This window comes from Alligator sinensis, unplaced genomic scaffold (genome assembly GCF_000455745.1).
Source record: "Alligator sinensis unplaced genomic scaffold, ASM45574v1 scaffold1244_1, whole genome shotgun sequence".
NCBI lineage: Eukaryota > Metazoa > Chordata > Crocodylia > Alligatoridae > Alligator > Alligator sinensis.
Window position 1 is genome coordinate 764,830 of NW_005842591.1, and position 27,292 is coordinate 792,121.

The 27,292-nt window shown below is 52.2% G+C and overlaps 3 protein-coding genes across 5 annotated transcripts in view; 1 reads left to right on the forward strand and 2 right to left on the reverse strand.

Moving 5' to 3' along the window:
- Positions 1 to 6,345, forward strand: part of SMYD4 (SET and MYND domain containing 4) — a 7,532-nt gene extending 1,187 nt beyond the window's left edge. Inside the window, exons 2-9 of the mRNA XM_006032878.2 lie at positions 4 to 176; positions 284 to 1,289; positions 1,932 to 2,114; positions 2,408 to 2,577; positions 3,592 to 3,724; positions 4,199 to 4,315; positions 4,871 to 4,994; positions 5,638 to 6,345. Of these exons, the coding sequence (XP_006032940.1) occupies positions 4 to 176; positions 284 to 1,289; positions 1,932 to 2,114; positions 2,408 to 2,577; positions 3,592 to 3,724; positions 4,199 to 4,315; positions 4,871 to 4,994; positions 5,638 to 5,797 (2,066 nt within the window). The 3' untranslated portion in view covers positions 5,798 to 6,345. The remainder of the gene's footprint in view (positions 1 to 3; positions 177 to 283; positions 1,290 to 1,931; positions 2,115 to 2,407; positions 2,578 to 3,591; positions 3,725 to 4,198; positions 4,316 to 4,870; positions 4,995 to 5,637) is intronic.
- Positions 6,346 to 6,490: 145 nt separating this feature from the next.
- SERPINF1 (serpin family F member 1) lies at positions 6,491 to 13,953 on the reverse strand. The gene is made up of 8 exons (XM_006032847.3): positions 13,745 to 13,953; positions 11,111 to 11,196; positions 10,453 to 10,654; positions 10,218 to 10,373; positions 9,178 to 9,381; positions 8,093 to 8,235; positions 7,256 to 7,466; positions 6,491 to 6,881 (listed from the first exon to the last, which is right to left on the reverse strand). The coding sequence occupies exons 2-8, from the start codon at positions 11,186 to 11,188 to the stop codon at positions 6,622 to 6,624; spliced, it is 1,254 nt and encodes a 417-aa protein (XP_006032909.1). The 5' UTR covers positions 11,189 to 11,196; positions 13,745 to 13,953; the 3' UTR covers positions 6,491 to 6,621.
- Positions 13,954 to 16,504: 2,551 nt separating this feature from the next.
- On the reverse strand, positions 16,505 to 26,944 carry SERPINF2 (serpin family F member 2). Of its 3 annotated transcripts, none has more exons than XM_014524309.2 (9): positions 26,506 to 26,944; positions 25,319 to 25,476; positions 24,448 to 24,510; positions 21,864 to 22,326; positions 21,422 to 21,565; positions 20,997 to 21,200; positions 19,982 to 20,124; positions 19,365 to 19,569; positions 16,505 to 18,314 (listed from the first exon to the last, which is right to left on the reverse strand). In XM_014524309.2, the coding sequence occupies exons 2-9, from the start codon at positions 25,379 to 25,381 to the stop codon at positions 17,989 to 17,991; spliced, it is 1,611 nt and encodes a 536-aa protein (XP_014379795.1). In that variant the 5' UTR covers positions 25,382 to 25,476; positions 26,506 to 26,944; the 3' UTR covers positions 16,505 to 17,988. The 3 variants fall into 3 exon arrangements, with proteins under 3 accessions (XP_014379795.1, XP_025070364.1, XP_006032910.1); XM_025214579.1 differs by lacking the exon at positions 26,506 to 26,944 and adding an exon at positions 26,108 to 26,196; XM_006032848.3 differs by lacking the exon at positions 26,506 to 26,944 and having other exon boundaries at positions 25,319 to 25,923.
- Positions 26,945 to 27,292: the final 348 nt, after the last annotated feature.

Consider the following 27,292-nt stretch of genomic DNA (forward strand, 5'->3'; position numbering starts at 1 on the left):
AAGCGCGTGTCTTGCTGCTGCTGGGGCGGTCGCGGGACGCGGCGCAGGCCCTCGGCGTGGCAGAGAGTCGGCTCGCCGGGGACGCGGGTCTGACGGGCGCCGCGCGCCGCGCCCTGCTGAGCCAGATCGAGCAGCTCCAAGCGAAAGCCCGCAAGCGGGAGGGCGACCCGGCGCCGGTGTCTGCGGCGCTCGACGGGGCTCGGGAAGGCCGGGAGCCCCGGGAAGAGAATAGCAACCTCCCGGGCGCATCTTCCTCCGTGAGCTTGAGCTTCGATGCTTCCAGGGGGCGTCACTTGGTGGCTGCCCGGGGTATCCTGCCGGGAGAGAGCCTGAGCTCCAAGCGAAAGCCCGCAAGCGGGAGGGCGACCCGGCGCCGGTGTCTGCGGCGCTCGACGGGGCTCGGGAAGGCCGGGAGCCCCGGGAAGAGAATAGCAACCTCCCGGGCGCATCTTCCTCCGTGAGCTTGAGCTTCGATGCTTCCAGGGGGCGTCACTTGGTGGCTGCCCGGGGTATCCTGCCGGGAGAGAGCCTGTTGAGCGAGGAGGCCTTTGTAAGCGTGCTCAACCCAGGGGAGCAACTGCTGCCGCTGGATGGTGTTGAAACCACGTGGGATACCAGTATCGCTAACGAGGACCTTTACTGTCACCGCTGCTTAAAGCAGCTCTTGGCCTCCGTGCCCTGCAGAGGCTGTAGCTACGCAAAGTACTGCAGCCAGGAGTGTGCGCGGCTGGCATGGGAGCGCTACCACCGGACAGAGTGCGCCCTGGGGGCGCTGCTGCTCGCGCTGGGGGTCTTCTGCCACGTTGCCCTAAGGACGGTTCTGGTGGCTGGATTTGCAGAGGTTAGCAGGCTGGTGAAGCAGGCTTATGGAAACGACCAGGAATTTCAGACCGCCGAGACCAGCAGGAAATATGCTGATGAGACGCCAAACTCCAGATCTGGTACGGAGGGACCGTGTGAGAAAGGGGAGTCCCCGATTCCTGGGTGTGATGGCCGTGGGCAGTACCAGAGTTCTTACCAAGCTGTCTTCCATCTTCTGCCACATGCTGAAAAGCACAGCCCTGAACACAAATTTCTTTGCTGCCTGAGCGTGGTAGCGCTGTGCAAGCAACTGCAAGAAGCCGGTCTGGAGGCCACCTTCCTCAGGCAGGGCTCACCTGAGAGCCAGCGCAAGGGGGAAGCGTGTGAGACGGTGTCCGCTGAGCTGGAGATTCTGGGAGAGGCAATGCTGAGGCATATGTTACAGCTACAATGTAATGCACAAGCCATGACTGGAATCCAGGAGTCAGGTTGGTGAGAAACTGAGGCATATGTTACAGCTACAGTGTAATGCACAAGCCGTGACTGGAATCCAGGAGTCAGGTTGGTGAGAAGCCTTAGGCTCTTCTCCCCTCCTGTCGCTGTTTGACTGTCCTGTGGGAGGAATGCAGGTCCTTTAAAGAGTTCCCATTACCTTTGGCTAAGTGTCCCATTTCCTTAAAGCCCTGCGGTCACTTTCACAGGGAAAGGTCTGTTTCACATCTCTAGGCCTTGCACAATGTAGGGCTTGGAGACTGCTCCTCGCCTGGATGTGGAGGCTAAGCATCTGCTTCTTTAAAAATAAATAAATGCATGTCTTGATACATGGCCAGTAGCAACCAAAACAAGATGTTTACAGCTGTGTCCAGAAGGATGAAGTTTAGGAAATCTCTGATTCATCTTTGAATTTAAATAGGGAGCTGACTGTTGAAGGTAAATGCTGCATTGTTGGACTGTGAGGGTAGGAACTGCCAAATTTAGTTGAACAGTTTTTTGTTATATTAAGGTGATGAAATGTCTTCTTTACTATCAACTCTTTAAGGCTAAGCATAGTAACTGGCATAAAAGCACTGTAAATTTACTTTTGTTGCGCTCCCTGATCTGTTTGCCCCCTTTTGTGTTTGTGTGTCTAGGGTGTGGAGATGGCACTGTAGTAAACAGGGAGCAAGTACGTCTGGCCACAGCCTTCTTTCCTGTGCTCAGCCTCCTTAACCATTCCTGCAACCCCACCACTAGTGTGATGTTCAGTGGGACAGCTGTCACAGTCAGAGCTTCACAGCCAATTCCAAAAGGGCAAGAGATTTTCCATTGCTATGGTATGTTATAGTCTCACTTTTTCTGTACTACTTTCCCGGAATAATGCGTAGGGTACATGAGTCACCTTTCAACTATGACTTCCTTCCAAGATCCCAATTCTAAACGATATTTATACACACGCACATGTGTGAGCACACGCATCCCCCTCTCTTTCCCCCCTTCCCCCCCCCCTTATGGTCAGTGTATTTTATTTCTTTCGTATTTTGACAAAGGTGGGGGTGGTTTTAGCTGGTAGTTGGGTACCTAGCTTCATGGTTTACATAATGCGCTCTACTTTTATTTCCTTCTGCAGGGCCTCACAGATGCAGAATGGGGGCTGCTGAGAGACGGCAGCGACTTCTTTCTCAGTATTTCTTTGTGTGTCAATGCCAGGCCTGCCGAGAGGAGTTAGGGTCTGATATCACCTGCATACCATCCACAACAGACACATTCTGCTGTCCCCACTGCCAAGCTTCAATGCAGGTAACTGTTCAAGAATCAAAACTTATGCAGCTCTTAAGTTTGGTACATCCTGACTGCAAAATAACAGTGGAAAGTGTGAGTCTGAGTCTAGGACTCATGCTTCTGTGGCCTGTAGTGCTGCAGAATTAAGGAGGTTCTCATTGTTCTCAAAGAAACCCCTCTGAAAGATTCTGGCTTGGACTCTTCCAGAATTTCCTGGGGGCATGTTTGCCAAGATCCTTGATCCTTGAGATGTTCCCAGGGTCTAGAACTAAGAAGAGGGGATTCACACAGAGACTGTCTAAATTAGGCATAGCATATCCTGTGGAAAGGTGACCTGAAAAATAAGGTGGAGCTGTTGAGTCAGGCAGGAATTAGCACTGCAGGGTTGTATTATCTGGCGATTAGGTGGGTGTCTAACACCTCACTTTGCCTTGATCAAAATTGACTCAGTCTGGAAGCCTTGGTGGTGCTGTGCCTACAGCTTCCTTTCTGTTGTCTGGGGAATGTGACACTTGCAAAGGGACAGGTGCTTTTGTTTTAATGTGCAGCTGGGAAGCAGTGCAATGGCCTTGTAAAGCAATTCAGGGGTGCAGAGGTAGAAAACTTAAAATTGTAGCATATTCCACTTTCAGTGCACAGCCTCCAGACTGGAAAAGGCTATGGGCTTACCCTGCGGATACACTTAGCACAATATAATGTAAACAGTGCTCTTGAAGTACTGAGTGCTGGTAGTGGTCTGGTATTAGCTGCCATGATACTGGCTCCCCTCGTTGTTGAGACTTCTAAGTTTCAGGATTGCTATTCTAAGCCCTTGGATGGCAAGTATGCCATCCATTTCAAAGCTTCTAATAGCAGCCTTTTTAGATCTGCTAAGTGGTTCATATATGTACGTAACCCTTGTTACAATGCAAGCAGTAGGCAACAGATCATTGCTGACTATAATGCTTATGCAGCTGAGCAAATTCTGCTTATCCTCTGTGTGTGTGCAGAAGTGACTGACTGACTGACTGACTGAGTGACTGACTTCCACAGGGGGAAGACCTGCTCCAGTGTTCCAGTGGAGCCTGTGCACTTGCTGTCAGCAGGGATCATCTTTCGGGGCGGTTGCAGGACCTTCAGGGGCGAGTCAGGAGAGCACTGGAACTGCTCAAAGACGACAAGCTCGGTAGGAGTGGGCCCATCTGCCTTTGTGCTCATCATGAGATGACCAGGGTCCGGAGTATGGGTCCCAGCCATCAGATGGCAGTGTTGCCTGCACAGTTGGGTATTCCTGGTAGGAAGCCAGAGCCCATGGGTGGGGTAGAGGCTGCACAAGTGCTAGACTGTGAACAGTCTGATCTGTGGTAGGCTAAATGACCCATCTGGTACAGCAAGAGAGCTTGAGGAAATGTTTAAAGCTCAGGATCCCAGACCCTGTTTTCCTTTCTGGGTCCTGGCCCTGGTGACCTTGCATTAGGATAAAAGGGCTCCATGTGGATTGAAATAGAACTCTTACCTAATTCTGTAAGCCCAGTGTATAAAGTCCAAGACTAATTTCTCAAGGCCTGGAGGTGAGGGGGAGTGTGTGGCTAGGTGCTAGCTCATAGCTAGGATGGATTTGTACCTCTCATTAAAGTGCTTGTATACATTGAATTTACAGAGGAAGCTGTAGAGCTGCTGCTGATGTGCCTGATGGATGCCGAGCACTTCCTGTCCCCGAAGCATACGCTGATGGGAGAGATTGAGGATCATCTGGCTCGGGGTTATGCCAGCCTTGGTACAGTGCCCTTCTCATCTACAATCTTGTGCAGGGTTGTGTGTGTGAGTGCACATGAACTCGCATGTGCTTGGGCGGCCTGTGAATTTTGACATGATGAGGAGACAGTTCCCTGATTAGTCTATTTACCTTTCTTTCCTCCTGTCTTTTACTCTTACTGTATTTTGCAAATCTTGACAGTTCAATTTCCAGCAGCTGGAGACTGGCTCTGTGACTTTGAGCACCTCTGTTTCCCCCTCCTGTACAAGGAAGACGAGAACCCTTCTTTACATGTTGGAGGCTGCAAGTGGGAGAGGAACACTGGAAAAACCCTGGCTATACCCTGTTCACTCTCCCTTTCAGTATCAACTCTGCCACTGTGTGACACAGGAGACTGGGAAAGATGGACCTATGGTCTGACCTAGTAAACAGAAGTTTTTATGTTCCCTGGGAGGTGGAGGGAAGGGGGACATCATGATCCTATGAGGCCTAGCTGCTAAAGGTTTGTAAAGTCCTTTTGTGTCTTTGGCAGGGGCAATAGAAAGGGAGTTACAGTGATTCTTTTTTTCCTGACAGGGAAGTGGCAGGAAGCAGCCAGACACCTACAGAGCAGTATTCGGGTTGTGGAAGCATGTCATGGTTCATCCAGTGTGGAAATGGGTCATGAGCTCTTTAAGCTGGCACAGATCCTTTTCAATGGGTGAGAGCCCAATTTCCCATCTGTTCCTTGTGCTAGTTCACGTGCCTTATGTTTCTGAAATGGTGATGGGTCATGCAGTCCTTGCCGTGCGTATCTGAAATGGTGATGGGTCATGTAGTCCTTGACAGGGTTGGCTCAGTTGCAGGCTGCCTTCCAGGACTCCAAGAGTCTGGCAGAGGAGGAACAGTTGTCCCTGACTCAATCAAATGCAAGACTCCTTTAGTGGGCTGCTGGGGTCCATCACCACCAGATATAGTTTTTGGTTCCCTTCAGGCTTCTTTTGTTCCCTTTGCTGTTGCAGCTGACACCTTTTAAAGTGATAGCACTACAGTTTCTTTCCATCTTATCATCCTCTTATTACCCAGGCAGCATTCCCTTTATTTTCCTGGCAGAGCCCCTCCCAACAGTAGACCTGACTGGACAGTCTCCCACCCTAGCTGAGCACAGGTCACTTACCTGACTTTGAAAGAGTAAGACTGGGTCTTTCCCCTGCAAGCAGGCAAGTTAGTTGCTTGTCCTAGAGAGAGCATGAAGAAGTCTCTGATCTGGACTGACCTAAGGATGAGGTGGGGGGAATGGTGAAGGAGACAGAGTGAGTATTTTAATTGAGTGTATCATGCTCTCCTTCCTTCTCCAAATTCAGGTTTGCAGTGTCAGAAGCTCTGAGAACAATTCAAAGAGCAGAGGAGGTTTTATCTGTGCACTGTGGTTCTGGGAGTGCCCAGGTCCAGGAACTGAAAGAGATGAAAGCCTGTTTGCTGGAGCTGCCCAGAAACCTCCTTCCCAGGACTGAAAATCCATAATGAGGGGAGCTGCATTACTGAGCTCTCACCAGGGAGCTGAGTTCCATGTGGTAAGGCAGCCAAGCAGCACCACCTGGGGACATGGAGCCTGGCTACAGGCTGGATGAATGCTGAAGTGCCCTCAAGTGAGAGCCAGAGTGAATGAAGTTGAACAAGGCTGAAAGGGGAAAGGGTCTCCATGCGGCATTGATGGAAGGGATGTCTTGGATGCTGCTGTATAATTTCCTAATTTTCTCTTGAGGCAAACACTTGAGATCCCATTGTACAACTTCCTGAAGTTGATTCTTCCCTGTGGGTTGAATGTTATCCCCTGCCAACATGCCCTATTACGTGTTTTCAACCACAGCAACACCACCTGCTGCTCGGCACGTTCATTCCCAGAAACGTGATTCACTGTAGGCTGAAATGAGGGAGGCAGCGTGTTGGGAAATGTCACCTTAAATGCCACAAGAATTGGGGTCAAAACAGTGGGGCTTACCCAGGGGAGGGGGAGAAGGGGGAGACATGGTGCTGGAGGAACTAAGTACAAGGACTGGAGTTATGCTATAAGATGATGCAGGGGGAATCCAGTATGTGCTGCACCACAGCTCAAAGTACAGGACACACATTTACATAACACTCTGGGGACCATGGCTATGGAGGGGCCCAGTGCAAACAAGATCAAGCTTGCCCTTCAAGGAAAGACTGGCGCTCTTGAATCAATGCCAGAAGCTCTTTTATTGCAGCATGTAGGCATTCAATTTGCAAGCTTGGCCCCTGCACATGAGTGAGGAGCCAGCTTTCTTTCTATTTACCACCTTCCTTGCAGGCTACTGTCAGGGGAGCTAAATGTTCCGGGGGTCCAGGATTTTGCCAATAAAGAATAGGGTTCCTGTGGCGTCATCTCGCAGCACAAGTAGGAAGGGTCTGTTCAGATGGTAGTCGAGGGGGAAGGTCAGGCGAGCAGCATTCGCTCCAGGGTTTGGCGTGGAATTTGCACCATCTTCACTCAGTTCCAGAACCGTCTTGTGATGTACGTGAGAGAGCTTAATGGGTTTAGCAGACATCTTGCTAAAGTCAGGTGATATAAAGAGCTGCTGCAGCCCTGTAAGGAAGGAGAGAAGAGTCCATTAGCTGGAAGACTGCACTTTGCGGAAGAGGAGGTACAGTGCTTCAGTAAGGGGAAGATAGGCCCCAGGTGGAGCTTTTGGAGGGAAAGGGAAAGGGAAATGGTCCTTGCCTAGCTGAGAGGCAAGGGCCCCATGCACTTATTCAAGAAATTGTATAAAGGGAGAAGAGGGAAGGAACTATTGGGAAGGGGAGGCTCCATGCATGCAGGAGCTCAAAAGTGCTGGTGCAGTCTATGTGCACAGCAACAGGCCTAACTGGTAACCAGTTGCTCCTTGTTGCCAGTGAGCAGGAGCAGAGCTGCCCACTGCTCTGAGCCCCAGTTGCCTGCAGAGGGCAATGTGTACGCACTCATTTCCTGCAGCGTGCTTCCCAGCGATTCCTCAAAGCTCAGCTTCAGCTTGGGCACGCTTAGCACAGCATGGACGGTCTTCAGCTCCTTGTCTATGTCATGGACAAATTCAGACGAGAGGCTTTCCTCAATCAGGGTGAGGTTCTGGGTTACCTTCAGTGGCAGGAAGAACATGGCACTGACACCCCCCGTCAGTGGCAGCTGAGCAATCTGGAAGGGCAGTTATAAAAGGCCAGGAGTTATGTCTGCGTTTGGCAGCAGAACTTCCCCAGTGCCAGCTGCAAGCTCTGTACCTTATCTGACTGCCCAGCTGCTCCACACACATCTGCCTCCTGCCCTGCGGAGCTGTTGCATAATAGGGTCTACCACATGCTGTGCAGTTCAGGCTTTTGCCTCCACCCTAAATCTCTGTCTGTGTGCCCTGAAAGGGGACAGTGCTATTCCATAGTAAGTGAGAGGCTGTCTGCTGGAAGCCCTTTTCTTGAGTACCATGCATGGCATAGCATGAGCACAGCGGATGATTTTCCACTTTCTAGAAGCAGTACTAAGTCCAGAAACCTTGAGAAAAGCCAGCCCTGCCCTGCCCTCCTTATGTAGTCTGTGTACAGCTGAGCTGCTTGTCACGTGGTCACTGCAGATGGGGAGCTCTCTGAGCAAATGCAAGGCTGCTTGCTCTACTTTAAAACCAGGGTCACGAGCATAGCAGTTATGGAGAGTCTGGTGGGAGGGACAGAGCTCTGACTGTCTAGAAGGGGCTGGGCATTGAGGGAAGATGGAGTTTTCCTTAGACCTTCTACCCACATTAGCACTGGAGCTGCTTTCAGTCTTTGTCTGACCTTGCAGTTGAGTTCTGAGTCGAAGCCATATCGCAGTATGGCCTTGGGGTCTGACATCATGGGCACCGTCACGATTCTGTCTTCTTCCAGGTAGAAGTCCTGCAGGGTAGTCTTCCTGGGGTCAAATTTAGTTGCCCAGTGCCCTAGTTTTAAAAACAAGCCGGAGAAGTTTGGAAATAAAGTAAATGAATGGGGGCCTATTGCATATGCAGCTAATAGGAATGGTTCAGTGCTTCGTGCATTAAAGGACTCCTGCTTTCAAGGCTCTGCCTTAGAAACTGGAGCGTGATGGAGGCTATCAACAGCCAGTTCCAGTCACAGGCTGTCTCAGCTTTGGCTTGTTGCGGCCCCTTCTTCCCTTCCCTTCCCTTCCCTTCCATCTGAGCTTTGGCCAGATTGAAAGCAAGAAGTCAGCCAACATGGGTGGAGGGGCAGCTGGGGTGAGCAGATGTTTGACTTATGTAATTACAAAACTATTTTAAGTAGTATCAATTATTCATGCATAGGGAGAGTGTCTCTCCACACCCTTCATGTGTTGCTTGTTGTCTTGGACTGTAAGTTGGAACAAGGACTGCCCTCCTGGGGAGTCGCTCAGTTCAGCTCTGAACTGGACTAGGCCTCTGGACTCTGATTTTGTGAGCTACAAATCTGATTCCTTATCTGTACCATGCCAGGCAAAATTTTCACAGCTGTCACCTGCCTGTCTAAGCTTTCTTTAGGCGAGAAGTTTGATTTAGTTAGTCTACAGGGTGCAAATCCTACCCTGTCTTTTGCTTGACTTCAGACCTACACAGCTAACTACCTCTCTTAATCTGCAGCAGCTTTGCTGACAAGCTTTCATTTTCCTCCTTTTCTGGTCCCTTGTAAGTGGGTCAGACTGTTTCCTGAGAACAGGAATGCCTTCCCTGAAATATCTCCTCCTGTGTTCATCCAGCATGTGTCCCTTCTGCTTTGTGGACCTGTGTTCTGAGACATTTTCTGTTGCTCTGTCTTTCTGGCTGTTTGGTGTGCTGTCCAGCATGAGACCCTTCCCTCTACTGGCATGCACTAAAGAGACCCTTTAATGCCATGCAGTAAGATCTTGCCTTTGAAATAAGCTGCTCCAGCAAGGAAGATGCTGACGTCTGTGGGCATGTCCTTCAGGAACCTTAAAATCTTCCCTTTGGTCTGCTGCCTTACCCAGTTGTTGAGCTCTTGGAGGTCTGCCTGGGAGTTGCCAGTCAGGATCTTGAGTCGTATTCTGTAGGCCTTCTCCAGCTGGCTTGGGAACCCAACCTTCATGCGTAGCTCTGAGGGCCAGAATAATTATTACAGCAGCTCCTTCCTCTATCGGAGAATAGCTCATTGGCGATAGGGTGCAGCAAGCAACCTAAGGTCTCTCCCGAAATAACTGCAGATCTGTGAGCCCTGGTCTGTGTGCTTCTTTGCCACAAATGTACAAGCATTTACAGAGCTGGACAGAGGCTGCATGAGAGAGATCCACTCCTTTCAGCCATGTCCTGTGGTGCAGTGTGGCAAAGCCCTCAACTAACAAGTAAAGATGTGGGATAGGAACAGAGCCTACCACACAGCAGTATCTATCTTTAGCCCTCCCCACAGACTTAAGTGTACTAAGAAGCTCAGATCCTTGGAACTGCCAAACTAATTGGGGGCAGAGGGGTTAGTGCAAACTTCAAAATGGCATTTCAGCTGTCTGCATAACTCCTATGTGACTGACCAGTCCTTAGTCAAGAGGACCATTAGCCTAAAACAAGGGGTATAATTGCATTGTCTGAGCAAAAACAGTTCTTGGGATAGGTAGGAGCATCTGCCGTGAGCTGCAGCAACCCAGTGGAATTGGCACAGCAAGTTCTTCCCAGGGTCTTTGGGCTGCATCTCCCAGATACCCTGGTGATAATGCATGCTTTCCAAAAACAGATCTAGGGAGTCCTGCCGTTCAAAGGTACAGTGCAGTGATTACTGGCCAGAAGCAACTGTCAGTATCCTGCTCAGCTCCATGGCATAGCCAGTGTCATCAGCGCTTGCTAACATTACCTTGACACTGTTCATCTGCCTGTTGCTTAGAGAGACAGGCAAGGTTAAATCTGGCAGGCAAATTTACAGAAAGGTGAAGAGGGGATTTTACTTCTCTCCAGGATAATGCGGAAGACGCTTCTGAAGCCCTTCTCTGGAGCAGAGATGCTTGTCAGCAGTTCCTTGTAGGTGTTGTGGACTTCAGCCTTGTTAAGCAGGTCGTAGTAGAGAGTGCGAGAAATCAGGTCCTCTGTCCGCTGCCCAGCACCTACCGGCCACAGGCAAAACAGCATGAGGCCCCTCCAGTTGAAAAGCATGTAAAAGGAGGAGCGGGACCAGGGACTTACCGAGGGAGAGACCAGAAAGTGCTGTAGCCACGCTGAATGGGGACAGCAGCACATTGGCAGTAGCAGTTCTGCCAGATTGCTGGCGATACAGGTCATAACCAAAGTTGGAGACTGCAGCTGCCAGTTTGTTCACTGGGGTTTTGTAGAAGGGATCTTCCTCTTCAGCTTCCCCTGCGTTGCCCCCATCAGGAGTCGCTGAGTCCTGGCAGAGGCAAGAAGCTGTTGTTTAGAGTTGCAGCTCAACAGGGCAGGAGAAGGGATGATAGTCAAAGGGCTGGTTTGCCCTTCAAGTTCTCTGTGGATGTTATTCTGTCAGCTAGGGCACTATTGGCCTCATCTGACTGATGACAGGTGATGGGGGGGCACTTGGCTTTGGGGATGTCACAGTAAGTTTTAGGCAGAGCTTGGAATAAACCTAACAGCAATCGTGTCCATCCCTCTTCTCCCTCCCCCTTATGTTAACTGCAGGAGATTCCACTGTGTCTTTGTCCTAGGCGGAGCAGGAATTCTTGTCCCACTTCACTGCTAAATATAGTCCAAGGTTGCACCTGGCAGAGCTAGAGGCTGGTGCTTAATGTTCCTATTAAGAGTTTTAATTTGGAAACTTGCATGCTCCCAGTGTCTCCCATAGCTTTATGCTATTGTGTGATCCACTCACCTGCTCGTTGGCTGAGTTCTGGGAGCTGCCAGGGGAGGCCAGGAGGCCCAGGAGCAGGAAAACCAGTGGAGTCTGCATGCTAGAACCTAGAAGGAGAGCACAACAAGCACTTCAGCACCACTCATTCTGCCTAATAATTTGCCCCACCCAGCTCTGTCACCGCTCTCTGCTGCGCCTAGTAAGGCTTATGCTGAAGCATTCACCTGATAAGCCGGGTTTTCTTTTCCTGTGTAGCCAAAGACCCTCACCCTTTGGCTTCTTCAGCTAGGTCACCCACACCTGCTTTGAGCCTCTCCTGAGCCCAGTGCACGTGGTTGTAGACTGGGATTAGGGTGCACATGTGCATAAAGCAAGCTTCTACATGTTTATTATCCAAACCACATGGACTTGGTGCCCACCAGGACCTTGGAGTTTGGTATCCAAGTCAGATGTGTATCCAGGAATTCACTGTGTATGTTACAAATGCAGGCCTTCAGTACTTCCAGAAACCAGCAAACAGATTCAGGATGGAGAAGAGATTCCTTATTTCAGTTCCCTGCTTCCTCTCCACTTAGGTGTATGTTTAGATTATGGCAGAGCCTGCCTATGCACCTTACATCGAGTACCAGCATTGGAGGACCTTGGAGAGAATCTCATCGACTCCTCACTAACTGTGCAATATAGTGCATGGGGCAAAGCAGAGAAAAGACAGGGTTTGCTCAAGATTCCTCATGGAAAGTAAGCTCCCCAGAGCTGGCAGTCCTGTTGTTCTGCAGAAATCTGATTTAACCTTTTCTCTGTCATTCCAGGCAGGCTCTGTACACTACTGTCTGGTTCAAAGGGCAGACTTTCACCCTAGGCAAATGGGCATTACTGCAGAGCTGTTCTGCCCTTCTGAACAGGCACTGTGGTGCCTGAGCAGAAACAATGTTTATATAAAATCCCAGAAATTAAAGGAAGGGAGTTTATATTTAACTAAGCTCTGTGATCCAAGGCAGCCAGTAAAGTAGGAGCCTGCACATATGTTTCAAATTAAGTGTAACTATAAAGCAAATATGGCTGTTGGTAGAAATGCACACTCTTAAAGCCACATGGCCACCACAACCATGACTTTAAAACAGCCTGTTCAGGCAGAGGACTTCCCTCCAAGAGTGAGGCAGCTCCTCCAACCCTCTGCATCCCAAGATCCATCTCACCATGGTAGCAGTTCTCCTTGAGAGAGATATGAGGACTCAACCCTGCTCCCACCGATGCAGAGTAAACTCCAAGCTGGCCCCATGGTCTGATTCACAGATGATAGGTGTCTGTATCCATAGGCCTACCCACCTTGCCATCCTCCTCTGTCCAGCAGACTGGCATTCAGAGTGTCTTTCTAGTGCAGAAGATTGGCATCAAGTGCAGCTATACCATGATGTGATGCAGGAACTGCTTATTACTGTGAGGTTTTCCAAGTGAGGGAATGATGATGTGCTGGAGCCGAGATAGGAGGGAACCCCACATGCTGCATCTACACTAAAGTAATCCTACCATGGGGATCTTGCAGGAGGCCTGCCCGTGTGATTCAAGTGGGGAGAGAGGTGTGCTGGAGGGTGGCTGCCCCAGGTAGATTTCCCAATGCTTCATTTATGCCCAAAGCGAGAGATTTAGCCAGGGCTTGTCCTGAGAGTTGAGTTTTCCATGGCCTCACTTTGAAAAAGGCTCTACATGCCCTCTGCTCCCAGCTACGCCGTGCTCTTGAAAGATTGAGATTGAAGATTGGATTTCCAGATTTTATCAGCTCTGCCAAGATCGACACCAGCTTCACATTTCTTAGACTTTGCCAAGGAAATGATTTCCACTTTAGAAAGACACGGCCTCTGAGCTTGAATGGGCCTGAACATCTGGATTCTATTTACACGTTTCTGAAGCGCACAGACAAAGCTGCAGATAGAAAAGGGCCTCATTGGAGCAGGTCTGGGGTGGGGTGGGCTGGGTTCTAGCATGACTTTAAAATCTATAGCTGGCTTTAAAAAGCAGGGGAAAGAGCAAGAGCAAGCGGTGTGTGATGTTGGACTTGGACTGCTGGGAAACGAGCTGAGAAGACGCTTTCAGGCTGAGTATCATCCCTTTCCCGAATCCCTGCAGGTGTAAAACAGTCTCATTCTTCCAGTTTTTGGTGCCAGCAGTCACCAGCCTTCCCAGCAGATCACGCTTTGGGGTGTCCTGCACCATTCTACTCATCAGGTCCCCCTTACTCTGCCTGGGACCCCCCAGTCACCCCACCCTGCAAGTCTGACTTCTGCAGCACCTTGCAGCCACCTCATCTCAATCAGCTTTCTGCTAGATTTGGTTTCTGCTGCCAGGAAACATCTTCTCAACCGCAGTATGGGCGCTAAGTGGTGCCACACTCTGGCCCCTCCATGGTTGAATCTCAGACTGTTCAGGACCCTAGCAGACTTCTGTCACTCCAGTCCTCTGAGAGGAGCCCTGTGATGCCAGCTGGCCCCAGACCCTCTGTGAAGAGTCCCTCCTTCCAAGAATTTGTCACTTCCCAGACCCTCACTCCCATTTCCCAGACCCTGCAAGAGAGGCGCCACCCTCCGCCCCCCGTTCTTGTGCCCTTCGCATCCTTCTGAATACTCCCCTTGCTTCTGGTTACAGGCAATTGCTTCTTACCTCGGGCTCCTCTGGGCCAGTGCTGTCCTAAGTTACCAACCCTGGTGGGAGAGAAAAAGAAGTGGGGCAGTGTGCAGTTTATAACAGCCACATCTGCTATTTCGCTGCCTCCCAGCAGACTGCCCCAGCCCAGCCTTCAGCGAGCTTCAGGTTACAGCTTCCCAGGACTCTCTTAAAGTGGTCTGCTCTTGTTTTTGATTTTGTGCTTGTGTCACTGGATTTTATTGGCTTTAACCCTGCCCTTTCTCCAGCTTCTGAAGCAAACGCCCCCTGTTTGCTCTGGACTGAGAACCAGCTACTCCCAGCTCTGGCATAAGTTCCCTGAATGACTTTGGGCAAGCAGTTTCCCCCTTGGTGCCTCAGATCTTCCTTCCCTATCTTGTAAGGGGTGTGAGCCTTTTTGTAAATAGCTTTGAGGTCCCTATCTGGAATGTGCTACAGCAGCATTAATAGAGCAGCAGCTTTAACTCAGCAAGAGGCTTGCGAATCAATATCAGCATCCAGGAACTGGTTTGAAGCCATTAAGGGGCTGTATCCAGGAGTGATGAGGACAGAACTAACAAGAATAGCTTGATGTGCTTAGTGAACGGGGCAGCCAGGACTGCCCTAGGCATCTTACCAGCGTTACTCTGCACAGCCAGGGAGAAATGCTGGGAGGGTATTGGAGGCAGCTGTACCAGGCCACATAATCTGGGGTTGCCCTGGAATTTCTCCCTGGTGGGCTGCAGACCTCGCTCCTCAGGCAGTGAGAAGTGTAGCATTGGCTTTTGTATACATGCAGTATTCCCTACAGCCCCTCAACTAATGGAAAGAAGAGGTGACTTAGAGAACAGGGGGCTCTGATCTGGAAAAGCAAATCAATGACTCCCCACTTCTTGTGGTTCACTGCTTCTTCCCCGGTCACACCCAAAGGGGAGACGACCCCCTCGCTGAGCAGCGATGAGATGAGCGGCTGTGGCCTTCTGGGAAACTGTGAGTAGAGATCTGTGGAGATGACCTTGTATTTTTTGCCCCCGTTATGCACACACGAGGCTGAGCAGTGTTGGTCATTAAAAAGTAAAATTCCTCTTCCCATGTCATTGTTTCCTTCTCTTCAGTATTTGCATTTGGTACCGAAATACTTTCTGTGGCAGGCCCTGGGGTAATTCTTCCTAAAGCTTAGTCTGTACAAGAAAATGGTACCAGTTCAATACTTCTTGGTTTTAAACCAGTTCAGTTAAGCCTGGATTAAGAGCTGCATATATCCTTCTAGTGGCTTAATCCAGGCTTATTTTGGCAGAGCATAAATTAATCAGGGTTTATTTACATACAGAGTTGCAGCAGTTTAGTGAAAGGCCGGACTTTAAATCAATGTCGCTAACTCCATGGAAACCACCGTGCAGTCAACTGAAGGTCTCAGGCCATGCAGCTTAGGCAGTGTTAGGCTTTTTATCATGGACATTCAGTATATCGCTCATGAACTTACTTTGGTGAGCAAGTTCAATGACATTTCCAGTCCTGAAGTTAGCAAGAAATATTTCTGTAATCACTTCACCCTCTGGGGAGATTGCTGCACAGAGCAGAGGCCTGGCTGTCTAACATGGAGTCGGGCCAACACAGTACTAAATGGTGCAGGATCATTGACCTGAGGTGAGAGGGCTTGAGCCTGGATATCATTATTACTTTCCACTCTCCTCTTGAGACCCTCAAAGCCCTGTGCAGTATCTCATGGTTTATACCGATGTAGTCAATTGTTTGTTAAATGCATATGGTACAATCAGAGCAGGGGGTGGTCACTGCTCTGTGGAACAGTGTGAAGATAATTGGGGGAAGGATGCACAGGAGGAAAGCAAGAGAGTTTGGCCAAGTGAATGGAAGTAGGAAGGAAGAAAAGCACATTGCTCAGGGTGTTGAGGATGAAGAAGAGCTTGCGTTCTACAGACAGTGTGCTGGAGTGCAGAGGTGTGAAAGGGAAAGAAGTGACTTTAACTTGGTCTGGAGTACAGCAAGGTGGGACTCCAGGAGGCTGGAGAGCGGGAGGGTGCTATAGCCAAGGCAGGAACTACCTTAAGCATGGACAAGTGCCTCTAAGTGAAGGGCATAATTCAACTGAAATGTTCCCTGTGGGCTGGTGCTAGACCCTCTAGTAAGAGGTTTGGATTCCTGTGGTTTTACTTGTTACTTACATAGTCCGGTAATTACACCCTCTTATTGAAGAGTAAAGGCCAGCACATGGGTCACAGGACTAGGAATTATTCTTAGATGTTTTCCCCCCTTAGACTTGGAGTCTGCATAAAACATGCATGCGTCTGTTGGTAATTGCAGGGTTGGGCTAGCTGCCTTTTTATGTACTCCCCTATGTCCCCAGAGTTCATAGTCGGTGAATCCATCTGCTTCATCCTGTACACGATCAAAACTGCAGGACATTCAGTGAGGAAGACTCCCTCAGGCAGATTCCCCTCTTGCACTATGGCTGAGGCATGCCTCTTCGGGAATAGTTACTATGTGAACAGGGAAGTGTTGAGAAAGTGGCACTGTGGCTTTGTAGCTACCATTGTGCAAAAAGATAATGGCAGGAGTTCTTCCTAAAAGCTGGATGAGATGTGACACAGGCTCTACCATGAACAACAGTAAGTGGGTTTGAAGAAGCCCTCAGAGCAGCAAGGCTAAAGTAATCTGGATTTAGCTGCTCTGGGAGCAATTGCTGTTTCTCCAAAACATGAATCTGAGGCTGCAGCGTTCATCAAACAACATGGTAAACTTTTTCAGAGTAGGGATCCAATGAGCCGCCCCAACTTTAGACAGAAGTGAAGTTCTGGGTAGGCTGTGCTCAGACTGGCACAAGGCAGTGTGATTCAGTATGAGGAGAGACACCCTCCTCCTGAAAAGCAGCGTGGGCATGTAGCATCATTCTGCATGCCCAGAAGCACCCTATATGGTGGATAAATCGCACATAGGCTGTATCACACCAGATTATACCCCTTGCCCCATTATATTCAGTAACCCGCCACTAGCCAGTACTAATTCCCACCCTACCGCGCCTGGTCAGCTGTGTGCTGCAGACTTCTGCAGTGTTCGTTTCATGCTGACTGGCCCCTTTGGCATCGGGGTGCCTCTCCCTCCCTCTGGCCACCTACAGCACTAGACTGTCTACGTGCTGCAGCTGTGTCCCACAGGTGAGCAGGACGCATCTGTACTTACTGGCCATTAACCTTATTCCATGGCCTGTTGCTCTGATGTTGTGTCCTGGGTAAGGGAAAGGGTCCAGCCGGTTCTCATACGCTCTTCATAACCTTACCCCCTTAGTCAAGCCCAGCCAGTCCTCTTCTTCCTTCAGTTTTCAGTCCTCTGCTTGTTTGCTGTCCTCCCCTTCCCCTTTCCTCTACCTGCTGGGTCTCTCAGGGTGACACCTCAGCCAGACAACTTCTGCTTCACATGTTTATTAGTCTGCTAACATAAAATTACTAAAAAACACTTTACAAAAGATGCCTCAAAAATCCAGTGTGGCCCAAGTCCCCCAGAGACAAGCATTTTCTCAGACAGAAGGCTGGTGGCGAGGACAGAAGGAAAGTCACCTGCCTGCTTGCCTTCCCACACCAAGGCCCCATCCGACAGGGCCAGGGCAGGGTTGCTTAAAGAAACCTCAGGCGGGGACGTGGCTGTGACTCACTCCCAGGGAGAAGACTGCTGCTAACCCATCTGACGTAGCTGCTGTTTGTCTCGCTTGTGACTGATGAGCAAGTGCAGATGTTACTGACTGCCCCGAGAGGAGGATGTGGGGGGCTCGGGGAGAGGCAGCCTTGACCTCTCTGTTGTCCAGGTTGTCAGAAGGATTCTAGACCTCACGGGTAGCAGGGCTGCTGCTCGAGAGCAGTGCCGAGGGGCAGGCCTACGCAGCAGCAGGCACTCGGGCAGAAGTAAGGCAAGGAGAGGCAAGTCCCCTGGGTCAGCCCTGTAAGGGTGGCCCAGAGAGGCCTCCTCGCAGGGATGCGAAGTAAGTGGTCCTCTGAGGCAAAGGCTCAGTGTCTGATGAGAGTCCAGGCAGGAGGAAGCCTCCCTTCAGCGCTGAGGCCTCTGGAAAGTGAATCTAAGCAGACTGAGCTTCTCAGGGCTGGCACAGGGGACTGCTAGAGGGGTCTATAAGAAACCAGGGAGGGGCTGCCTCCGAGGACCGGAGCAGAGAAGCCCCTTAGAGGAAGCCCCAGCAGGAGAGGCCTCCCTTGGCTAGTACAGAGGGTCAAAGAGGCAGCAGTCCCAGGAGTCCCTTATTTGGGGGGGGAGTCTTTGAGGCCAGATTTCACATCAGACACGTCTTCCGGCTCTTTCCTCTGCTGGGCAGCGCTGGGGTTGGGGTTCTGGATTTTGCCCACAAAGAGGGGGATGCCCGTTGTCTCCTCAAAGATGATGAAGAGAAAGGGTCGGTCAAGGCTAAAAGTGGACAGTGACCGTGACAGCATAATGCTGGTGGCAGCTGATGCCTCCACCCCTTCCTCTGCCAGCTCCAAGGTAGACTGGTGCTGGATGCTCGACACCAGGAGAGGCTCATTGGTGATCTTCCGTAGATCAGGGGCTGAAAATAACTCCTTGAGGCCTGAAATGAAACCGAACTGGAGTCAAACAGGCACCCGTCTGCTGTCCGGCGCCGTGTCGTGGCATGCCATTAGCTCAGACATTCCCTTTATCCCTGGAGTGGAAGAGGAAGCAGCAGCCTGACCAAACGGTTACTGCGGAGTTACACAACGCTAGGCTCTGGCTGGTGAATCATAGCAGATTCCAGAGAAGAGAGCAGGCAGGCAGAGAAAGCAAACAGAAATCTCTAGCCAGATTCACCAGTCCCTCCCTGGTGGGAGAGGCAAACAAACAGTTTTCATGCAGACTATCTAGCCATCCTCTGGAGGATTTAATGCTCTTGCCTACACCTTAGTACCTGAGCATTTTTCCAATGAAATCAGTAGCAATTCTAAAAGTTCCAGATGGACTTCATGGAGTTGCTGCCACTCCTCTTTTTTGAGGGGAAAAAGCTCTGCTTGGAGTATTTGTTTGTTTGTTGGTAGGTGTTGCTTGTTTTTAAACTGGCCGCTTGGGTAGAATGAGGACGCATACCGCAAATCTCGTTCTGGCTATGCTGGAAGTGTTTTTCCAAACAGGAAGGTTTCCCAGTATTTCATAAAGATATTCAGCTTCTGTTTTTAATCTCATCTGGAAGTTCATTCCACGCCCAGATCCCTTCAACAAAGAGCACACACTGCCCTGCTTTCACACACTGTCTTGGCCTTTGTGATCTACATCGTCTTGGCAGTTCATACATCCCAACCACCGAGTTAAAAAAGGTACAAAGTAAGCAAGGGAAAGTGTTGGTCTTTGATGAGGCTGAAAGTCTGATGGGAAATAAGAGTGGGGAGATCAGGAGACTAACGGATGTCAGGACTTGCACAGTTGGTGCAAAAAAGGAGAGCTACATTTTTGCACCAACTGCAGCTGCACCTTGTTGGAGACTAAGGTAAAGGCAGTTGCTAACGGGCAGAGGAATGCAGAAATGAAAGTCCTCGAGGCTGCCTGGAGCAAGTTTGGTGGTGGGGACTGACATAGGGATGGTGGTTTTGAGTTTTGGTGCACAGATGGTAAGCGGGCTTGACCTTACCTAGTCGGCTGAGGACTTCGTTGAGCTCCAGCTTGTAATCTACGTGCATTTTGGGCATCTTCACCAGGGTGGGCTTCTCTTTGGGAAAGCGGCCATGAAGCTTGTCATGGCTGACGTTCTCCAGCACCTCCGAGACATTCCACCCAAACTGGTTTGGGACAATGGCTACAAAACTCATGTTGCCCTTAAAGGGAAACCTGGCCACCTGGAAACAAGCCAAGCCAAAGAAGTGGTAGAACAGGAAACAAGCAAGCGAAGGCCCTGAGCACCTCCATCTTATCCTCAATAGGTTCTTATGTTCTTACACTTGCAGTGGCCCTGCTCCACAGGGATCCTCCTGCTCCCAGTTCCCTTCAGGGGATTCAGTCTCCCTGGTCCTCCCAGACCTGCAGATGCACAAGCCTCATTAGGTCCCATCTAGTATGTGCCCATGGGGTATTTCCCCGGTAGCTTGGAAAGGATAGATTTTACATCCTTTCTGAGGACGGGCTCAAAGAAGGTGTCCTACACCTGTGAGCAGGTGCTGTCTTCTCAGAGCGAGTGGATGCAGCAGAAGAATGGCAGTGACAGTGGGGCATTGGTACAGCAGCTTTGCCGCACCCCCGACAGATGCTCACCTGCATTTCCAGAGAGTCCAGTGTAAACCAACTCAGGGAGTATTTCGGGGCTTTCATCATCTCCACAGGGACCATGAACTCATCATTAAGGTGGAACATATCTGGACCTGTCAGGCTGGCATCAAACTTGTTCCTCCAAAATCCTGTCCAGAAACACGTGTAGAAATCAGCAAAGCCAGGCTAGAATGGAAAACCAAGAGAGGTGCCTGCCTACGCTCCTTTCACCCTGCCGTCAGTGCTCAGGTCTGTGGGCATTGCTGTGCAGGGACAATATAAACCCTGCCAGGGCAGAGAGAACCATGACAGCAGGGTGTCCTTATCTTCAGGAGAGACAGCGTGGAGTAGAGGGGTGAGACCGGGCCTGATCAGCCCTGCCCTGCCTCCGCTTGGGGAGGAAGCTGCACGCTGCGAGATGAAGCAGTGAATGTCTGTGGAGTTCTCTGAAAACAAAGAGCCTGAGGTCCAAGCTGCATGCTCATATGAGGGACTCCCCTTGCGTGATGGGCAAGCTCAAGTTAGCTATCAAGGAAGAGGCAGAAACCTGAAGTAGCAACTAGCAACACGGGTAGAGGAGAGAGGCCAGTGGCAGTGACGCAAGCACCGTGTCCGCAGGAGTGGCAGTGGGTTTCTGTGCGAGCTGAAGAATGCCCCTAGCAGCAAGGTACATCCAGCCTGCAGGGATTTAGGGAGGATCTGGGTGCACCTGGCCAGGCCTCAGCAGAAGTCACACGCAAGAATCCTGGTTGGCACCTGCTGGCATATGCACACCCCGCCTCTGGTGTTCGTATTCATCTAATTCTGAGCGAGGGGAGGAAGACAGGAGTCTTCACTGTAGTGATCTGACTGAGCAAGGGGAGCTGCAAACATGCAGGGGGAGGAAGAGACATCTAGCCAAGTGGGAAAGAAATGAAAGAAGAGCCACTTGGTCCCACAAAACTGCTGCGTCTGGAGACAGCCAGTGGAGCCATAGCTCTTCTCTGGGAGGGAGAGGCCTGGGGAGCATGCTAGCACACACCTCGGAAGTAGACAGCGTTGAGCAAGAGCATCACCATGCTATCGGGGAGCTGAGACAGGAAGGAGGAGATATGCCCCTTTGTCACCTCCTGTACCCATTTGTTTATGGCTATGAGATCATCCTCCTTGTTTCCAGACAGGGTCACAGGCTTCGCTCCATAGAATCTCTCCGAGTTCTCCAGAAATTTCTCTTTAACCTCAAGTCCTGTGGGAGAAGAACTGGACATGAGGTCACCAGGCCCTGATGAAACTCACTCAGCAAAATCAGCCAGAGCAGATGCAGCCTGGCTCCCTCAGCAGACAGGAAGGGCGTCCCCGAGGACTGCTTCAGGAAGCAGACGCGTCTCCCTTTGCCATCGGCATGCCTGTGTGTACGTGCAAGTGTCACAGACCCCCCAGCATAAAGGTGCTTTTCCCTGCTCTCACCTTTCTGAAGATACAACTGGGAAGCCACGCTGAGCAGGGACTCTGTGAGCACTCTGCGGATGCTGCTTAGTGTGTGGTGGAGGCAGGGCACTGACTTCAGGTGCATTGCCTCCAGCAGATGCTTCTCTGTCTGGTTTTCTGCTCCTGAAAAGCAAGGTCAGGTTCCAGTTCACAGTGCTGTCTGGAAGGGATGGATGCCCCTTTGTGACTGGATGGCTTGTGTCCTCCCAAGAAGCATTGGTGGCACTCAGCATGGGACACCGAGACCAGCTTCAAGTGAGGGCAGCCCATGTGTCCTGGTTAAAGCAAGCCACAGGATCAAGCTTTTGGGCAGAGGATGCTGTGCTGAACATCTGCATTTTTGGATGCTGACTACCAGTGCTGCTTTGAGAAGGAGCACCGTGGAGCATGAGAGCTCAGCTGTTTAAAATGAAGGCATTACCTAGTGCCAGGTGGGACAGCGCCAGGGTGATGCTGAGGGGAGAGAGGACCATGTTGGGTTGGCTGTTCTCCCGCTCGACCTCTTGCAGGAGATCAGCGGTGAATTTCATCAAGCCATCTGCTAGCTTCCTCATCCTTTCCTGAGATATGTTGCAGTTTCTTTCTTCCTCCTCTTCAGAGGAATCCACTTCTTGTCCTTCCAGCACTTGTTCGTGACTTCCCACTGTCCCAGTCACAGGCTCGCCCTCTGGGCTCATGAATTTGTCTCTACACACTGTGGTGGTAGTGGTAGTAGTAGTGGGTGTGGGTGTGGGTGGTAATGTGGGTCCATGAATGTCCTCCCAGGTGTCACTGGTAGAGTCTGACACTACAGCGTTCGGCAGGGTTGACACAGCTGCAGGCAAAGTAACGCTGGTGACAGTGGGCTGCAGGTCCTGCCCTGAGGTTCCAGTCGCTTCGTGCCCCTGGGAAGGAACAGGGGAATTGCATTGAGAGGAAGCAGAATGGAGCTGGGGACTCTGATGCTTTCAAGGACCTAGCAAGCAGCTTGACCTGGCTGGGAGGCAAATGGTCCCAGCGTGTGGTGGTGGGGAAGCTGTGGCATGTGGTTAGCAGGCTCAGGCTCCTGCCTCTGTTGCTAAATGTAAGAGAGGGCAGGAGCTGGAGCAGCCACCTGAGAGGTCAGCTGTGATACGGGCTACAGGGAAGAGCAGAGGGACCGTCTGGTGAAACCGGTGCTGCCTCTGAGGTGACGTGGAATTAGGAACCTGCATCCAGCCCCTTCTCAGTCCCCGCACCTACCGACTACGGCATGTAGACATCGCCTTGGGTGGCACCTGCACTGTCTACCTGATACACACAGCCTGGCCCTGGCCCGCCCTGCCTCTGCCCTGCTAACTGTCAGGTCCTGGGTCACGCAGAGGGGCCCTTCTCTGGGCAGTGTGCGTGGTGCAGGGTCTACCACTATGCCCTGCAGGGATAAAGCAGCTATTTCAGATGCCTTGGTTCAGGCTTGCAAAAACAGGACATAGCTTATTCCAAAGAAAGTCTAGGAGAAGCAGAGACATCCAGCACATACACTAGCTCCTCCCTGCCCACGCTCAGGGTGTCTCACAGCCAAGTGAACACGTGGCTGCGTCTCAGCTTCCTTCAGTTAAATGTCTCCGGCAAACATGCTTCTCCTGGACAGGACGAGTCTTCTGGGCCCAGTCCCCTTTCTTCACATAAGCCTCCCCTGTGCCTCCACTGCTTTGCAGTCCTAGTCTCCTCAGACACAAACTCACCTCTCTTCCACGCCTCTTAGGATGGCAGCCATCCCTGCTGGTGTCACAGGCTCACCCCCTCTCTGCAGAAATATTCCCCCCAGCGTCTATCCCCCATCACCTTGTCTATTCTGCTTCGACCCCTTTCTCTCCTATCCCCGCATCCTGGTTCTGGCGTGTGCAGAATACTGCTCCCCGCCACTCACAGATGCAGTCACATCATCGCTTCCCCAGCCCCTCTCAGCTAGTTCTCCATTCAGCTCAGCACCCAGTTCAGATCTTAAACTTGTGTGGATTTGTTCGAACTGATGTCACAGCTCCTGTTAGAGCTCCTCCTTGACTCTCCTTTCCGTGCTGTGCCAGCAGCCTGGTCTGCAGCCACGGCAGTCTGCAGCTGCGTCTCCGAATGTCTGTATTCTTTCGGCTCTCTGCTTCCGCAGCCCTGCTCACTTTGTGGAGTGAGTCTGCCCTTGCTAGCTGTGCACGACAGACTTTCCCTTCAGAACAGCAGGAGGTGAAAGAGGAAGTCCTGGGACCTCCTTGCAGAGATCAGTCTCTCGGCCAAGACTGCTTCTTGAATCCTCATGTACTCTCAGCATTGCTCCTCTGCCCTGAGCATCATGGACAAAGGGGAACCTGGGTTCTGTGCAACTACCATGCCCATGCAAGCCAGTCGCCAAGCAGTGGTGCTTGCAACTGCTCACCTAAATGACCGAGGCCTCCATCTGTCCAGCACTGAATGCGTATGCTTAGCCTTTCCTGTGGGAGTGGTCCCTCTGCACACGCTAGGATTCTCCTTGCAGAACAGCAGCGTTCTCGCTGAATGCCCTGCAAGAGCTCAGCCTGGCACCCAGCAACTGCAGGATCAGGAGCAGGGTCAGAGCAAGGGGGTGGCCTTGGATACAGGCCTTTCCTGCCCTTGCCTACAGCGGGTAATTCTCCCCACCCTCTCCTGCTGGGCTGTGACTGGGGACTTAGTTCACCAGCCAGTCCCTTCACACACCAGCTTCCATCACAGGTGCCACCTCCTGCCCACTTGCTTTAGGCTCTTTTTTTCAAACAGCACGAGAAGCGAGATGTCCAAATCCCATTAGTCAGTGGGATCTGGACACCTGGCTCCCAGAGACACCTTGGAGCATCTCAGCCTGAGCAGCTCTGGGACAGTGGGCAGAGAGGGCTGTATGTAGCTGGACCTGCTGTTTCCCACAGGTGTGTGCAGGTGCCACTGGCAGGGCCCACCCTACACTAAGATGAGCTGGGGGAGATTTGGAAATACCCTGCAATAACCTCAGTTCACTCATTTGGGAGCCAGTCCTGTCTTACCTGAGAGCTGTCCTGGTGAAGTGAAGGGGTAAAATCCATCTCCAGGGCATATGCCAAAGGGCACTGAAAGAGAAAACCCAGAGGCAAAGCTGAAGGGAAAGGGAAGGGGCCTGGATTTGGGCGAAACACACACCCTCTGGCCCACTTCCTGCCACATCCCTTAAGATCATAGGGAAGTTGGTCTGGAAGAGACCTCACAAGGTCATCTAGTGCAGCCCCTTTTCCCAGGCTGGGTCAGAGGCTGCTCTTTCCTCTTTTCTCCACCGCCCCCCTGCCCTCATGGCCCCCCATAGCTTGCTGGAGCATGGATGGGTCTTTCCAGCAAACAGCAGCAGCAGAAGGGTCTGCAGATGGGTGATGAAAATGTTCAGGCCTGCAGAGAGCCCCATGGAAGGAGACTGCAAGACTGAGCCCGTTTAGGTTGGAGGGGTACAAAACCGTGGCCAGGTCCAAATGCGACTCAGGTGCTCCCATACACTTGCAGTCCCAATACACAACTGGGTGGCAGATTTAAAATGGGTAAAAGGAACTTTATTTACACAGTGCCCCACTAACCCCTGGTGGTCGTGGCCACGAGACATCACCGGGTACCAGGAACGCCTGCGGCTTCACAGAACGGAGGAGAGGGAAGGAGGACTAGACACCCTCCCTCTCAGCACATGAGCCAGCACCCGTCCAAATGGGCCAGACAGAAGTGTGGCTCCATCACTGTCCTTTCTGGGGTTTCTTCTTCAGAGCCTTTCACTGCTGGCTGCGCGTGGAGAGTGGACCCTGTCCCGAGCCCACTGGAGACTGCGCGCCCCGTCCCTTGCACTGCCCCAGCACAGGCAGAGGAGGTGCCTGGCAGGACAGGAGAAGGGCAGCAACTTACCCATGGGCGGTGGTGCAGAGCAGACAGGCAGAGCAGCAGCAGACCCCAGAGCAGCACCGCCATCCTTCCAGGATGCCAGAGGCAGCAGAGGTATGCGAAGGCACTCCCAGGCCCCCCTACCGCCTGTCAACTGCGAGCAGAGCCTGCCCGGTTCCCTTCTGCAAACAGCAGGAAGCGATTAGCCCAGGGGTGGGGATCGAACTCAGGAGCCAGGGGGAGAAGCGGGGGCTACAGACAAGCTGCTAGGAAGGCCACCCTGGGCGGCAGCAGCAGGCAAGGGGAGCAGGCCCTGAGGCAGCACTGGAGCCCGGGGGGCACTGCTGGACCGTCTCCCCGTGGCCCCTGTTGCCAGCCCCTCTCACCCCAGCCTGGCTGGACGGGAATCTACAGCCTCCAAATGCTCCCAAATGAAATCTGCCCCCCAGAGCAAAGGGAGAGATGAGGAGCCTCCTTCAACCCCATGTACACTGCACTGCACTGGGGTAGGGAACAGGGCTCTCCGATGGTGGGAGAAAAGGGAACCCAGGCAGCCCTGCCCCTGCCCCTGCCTGGGCCATCTCCCCTCTGCAGCCTCCTTTGGCACGGCAGCACCGACCTGCCTCCCCGGGGCTGCAGAGAGCCCTGGGGCTTTGCCGACAGGCAGGGCAGGGCCCTCCCCTTCCCTGCACTCGCTGCACGCTGTCCCCTTACTGGAAAGCACAGCCTCTCCCCTCCCACGCTCTGTTCCTGTCCCCTGGGGGCCCGCCAGTGCCGCTGGCACGGCCCACCCCTTTACCCCCTTGCCTCTACCTGAGCTTGGCCCCAGTTACTCATCCTGGCCCTGGGGCAGTTTTCCTCCTCTGTGCTTGCAATGGCTCCCCATACCGGGTACGGCGCCCACATCGCCCCCCGCAACACAGCCAAGTTCCTGCGTGTTGGCTTCCGCTTTCTGGGCCCTCGCTGGCCCAGGCAGCAACGCTGGGCTGCAGCTGTGCACAGGGGGGCTGACAGGTGGAGGGGGAAGAGCTAGACGCCACTTCAGCCCCCCACATCTGACAGGTTCCCCTGCCCATGCAACCCCGTGTATCCCTCCAGCCCCTGGCCAAACTTCCCCTCCCTGAGCCAGTCTCCCAAACACGCAGGGGTCCTCTTCACTGGAGAAGCCCCCCAGCTTGCTGCTCAATCCCCCCAGCCCAGGGACTCCGTACCTCGGGTTCCTCGACGTCCGCCTCGCTGCCAGACCCTCGCTCTAGCTCAGCCAGGAGCTCTGCAGGGGCAAATGCAGCCCCTGGTCCAGCCCACATCTGCCCTGCCTGGTGATAGGCATGGCCATCAGTACCACCCCCTTATTTGAGGATTTTTTTCCTTTCAGCAAATATTGACCTACTGCATCCGGCTAAACATTTGTTTTAGGGTTGGGAGTGAATGCGTGGTTTGTGCAGTGGGGGGCTCCAGGCTGCGGCACCCCAAACACAGGGGGACCCCACATTTTCCAGCTTGTGCTACCCCAGAAAGTTCCTGGAGCAGAAGGGACCACTGGAGTCTCTTGCTTCTAAGTGAAACCTGCCCTCTGCAAGGGCTCTGTGCCCAGGCTGGCAGCTCAGCTCAGCAGCAGAGGCCCAGGCCAGCATTTAGTGGCGTCACAGTCTCTCCCCCCGCCTAGGACTCTGCAGGGAAGTCCAGCTTTCGCCTATGGGTGTCCAGCTTGCTCCTACTCCTGCTGCAGGACAGATAGGACTCTGGCCCCTGTCTCATGGCAAGGACCCAGGTGGCCGTTGCAGCACATCCAAGCAGGAAGTAGAGGCTTCAGGCTGTGGTTACAGTGCTCAGCCGAAGTGGCTCAGAGGAGGCTGGGTTTTCTGTACGGGAAGCACTTAACCCTCAGTCAGCACAGTGTGAGGCAACTGCCTGCCGGGGAAGGAAAGCAGGGCTAGCCCATGCACACCCAGGCACAGGTGCAAACCCCAGCCCAGGGCCCGGAGCCCCCACCTCCCC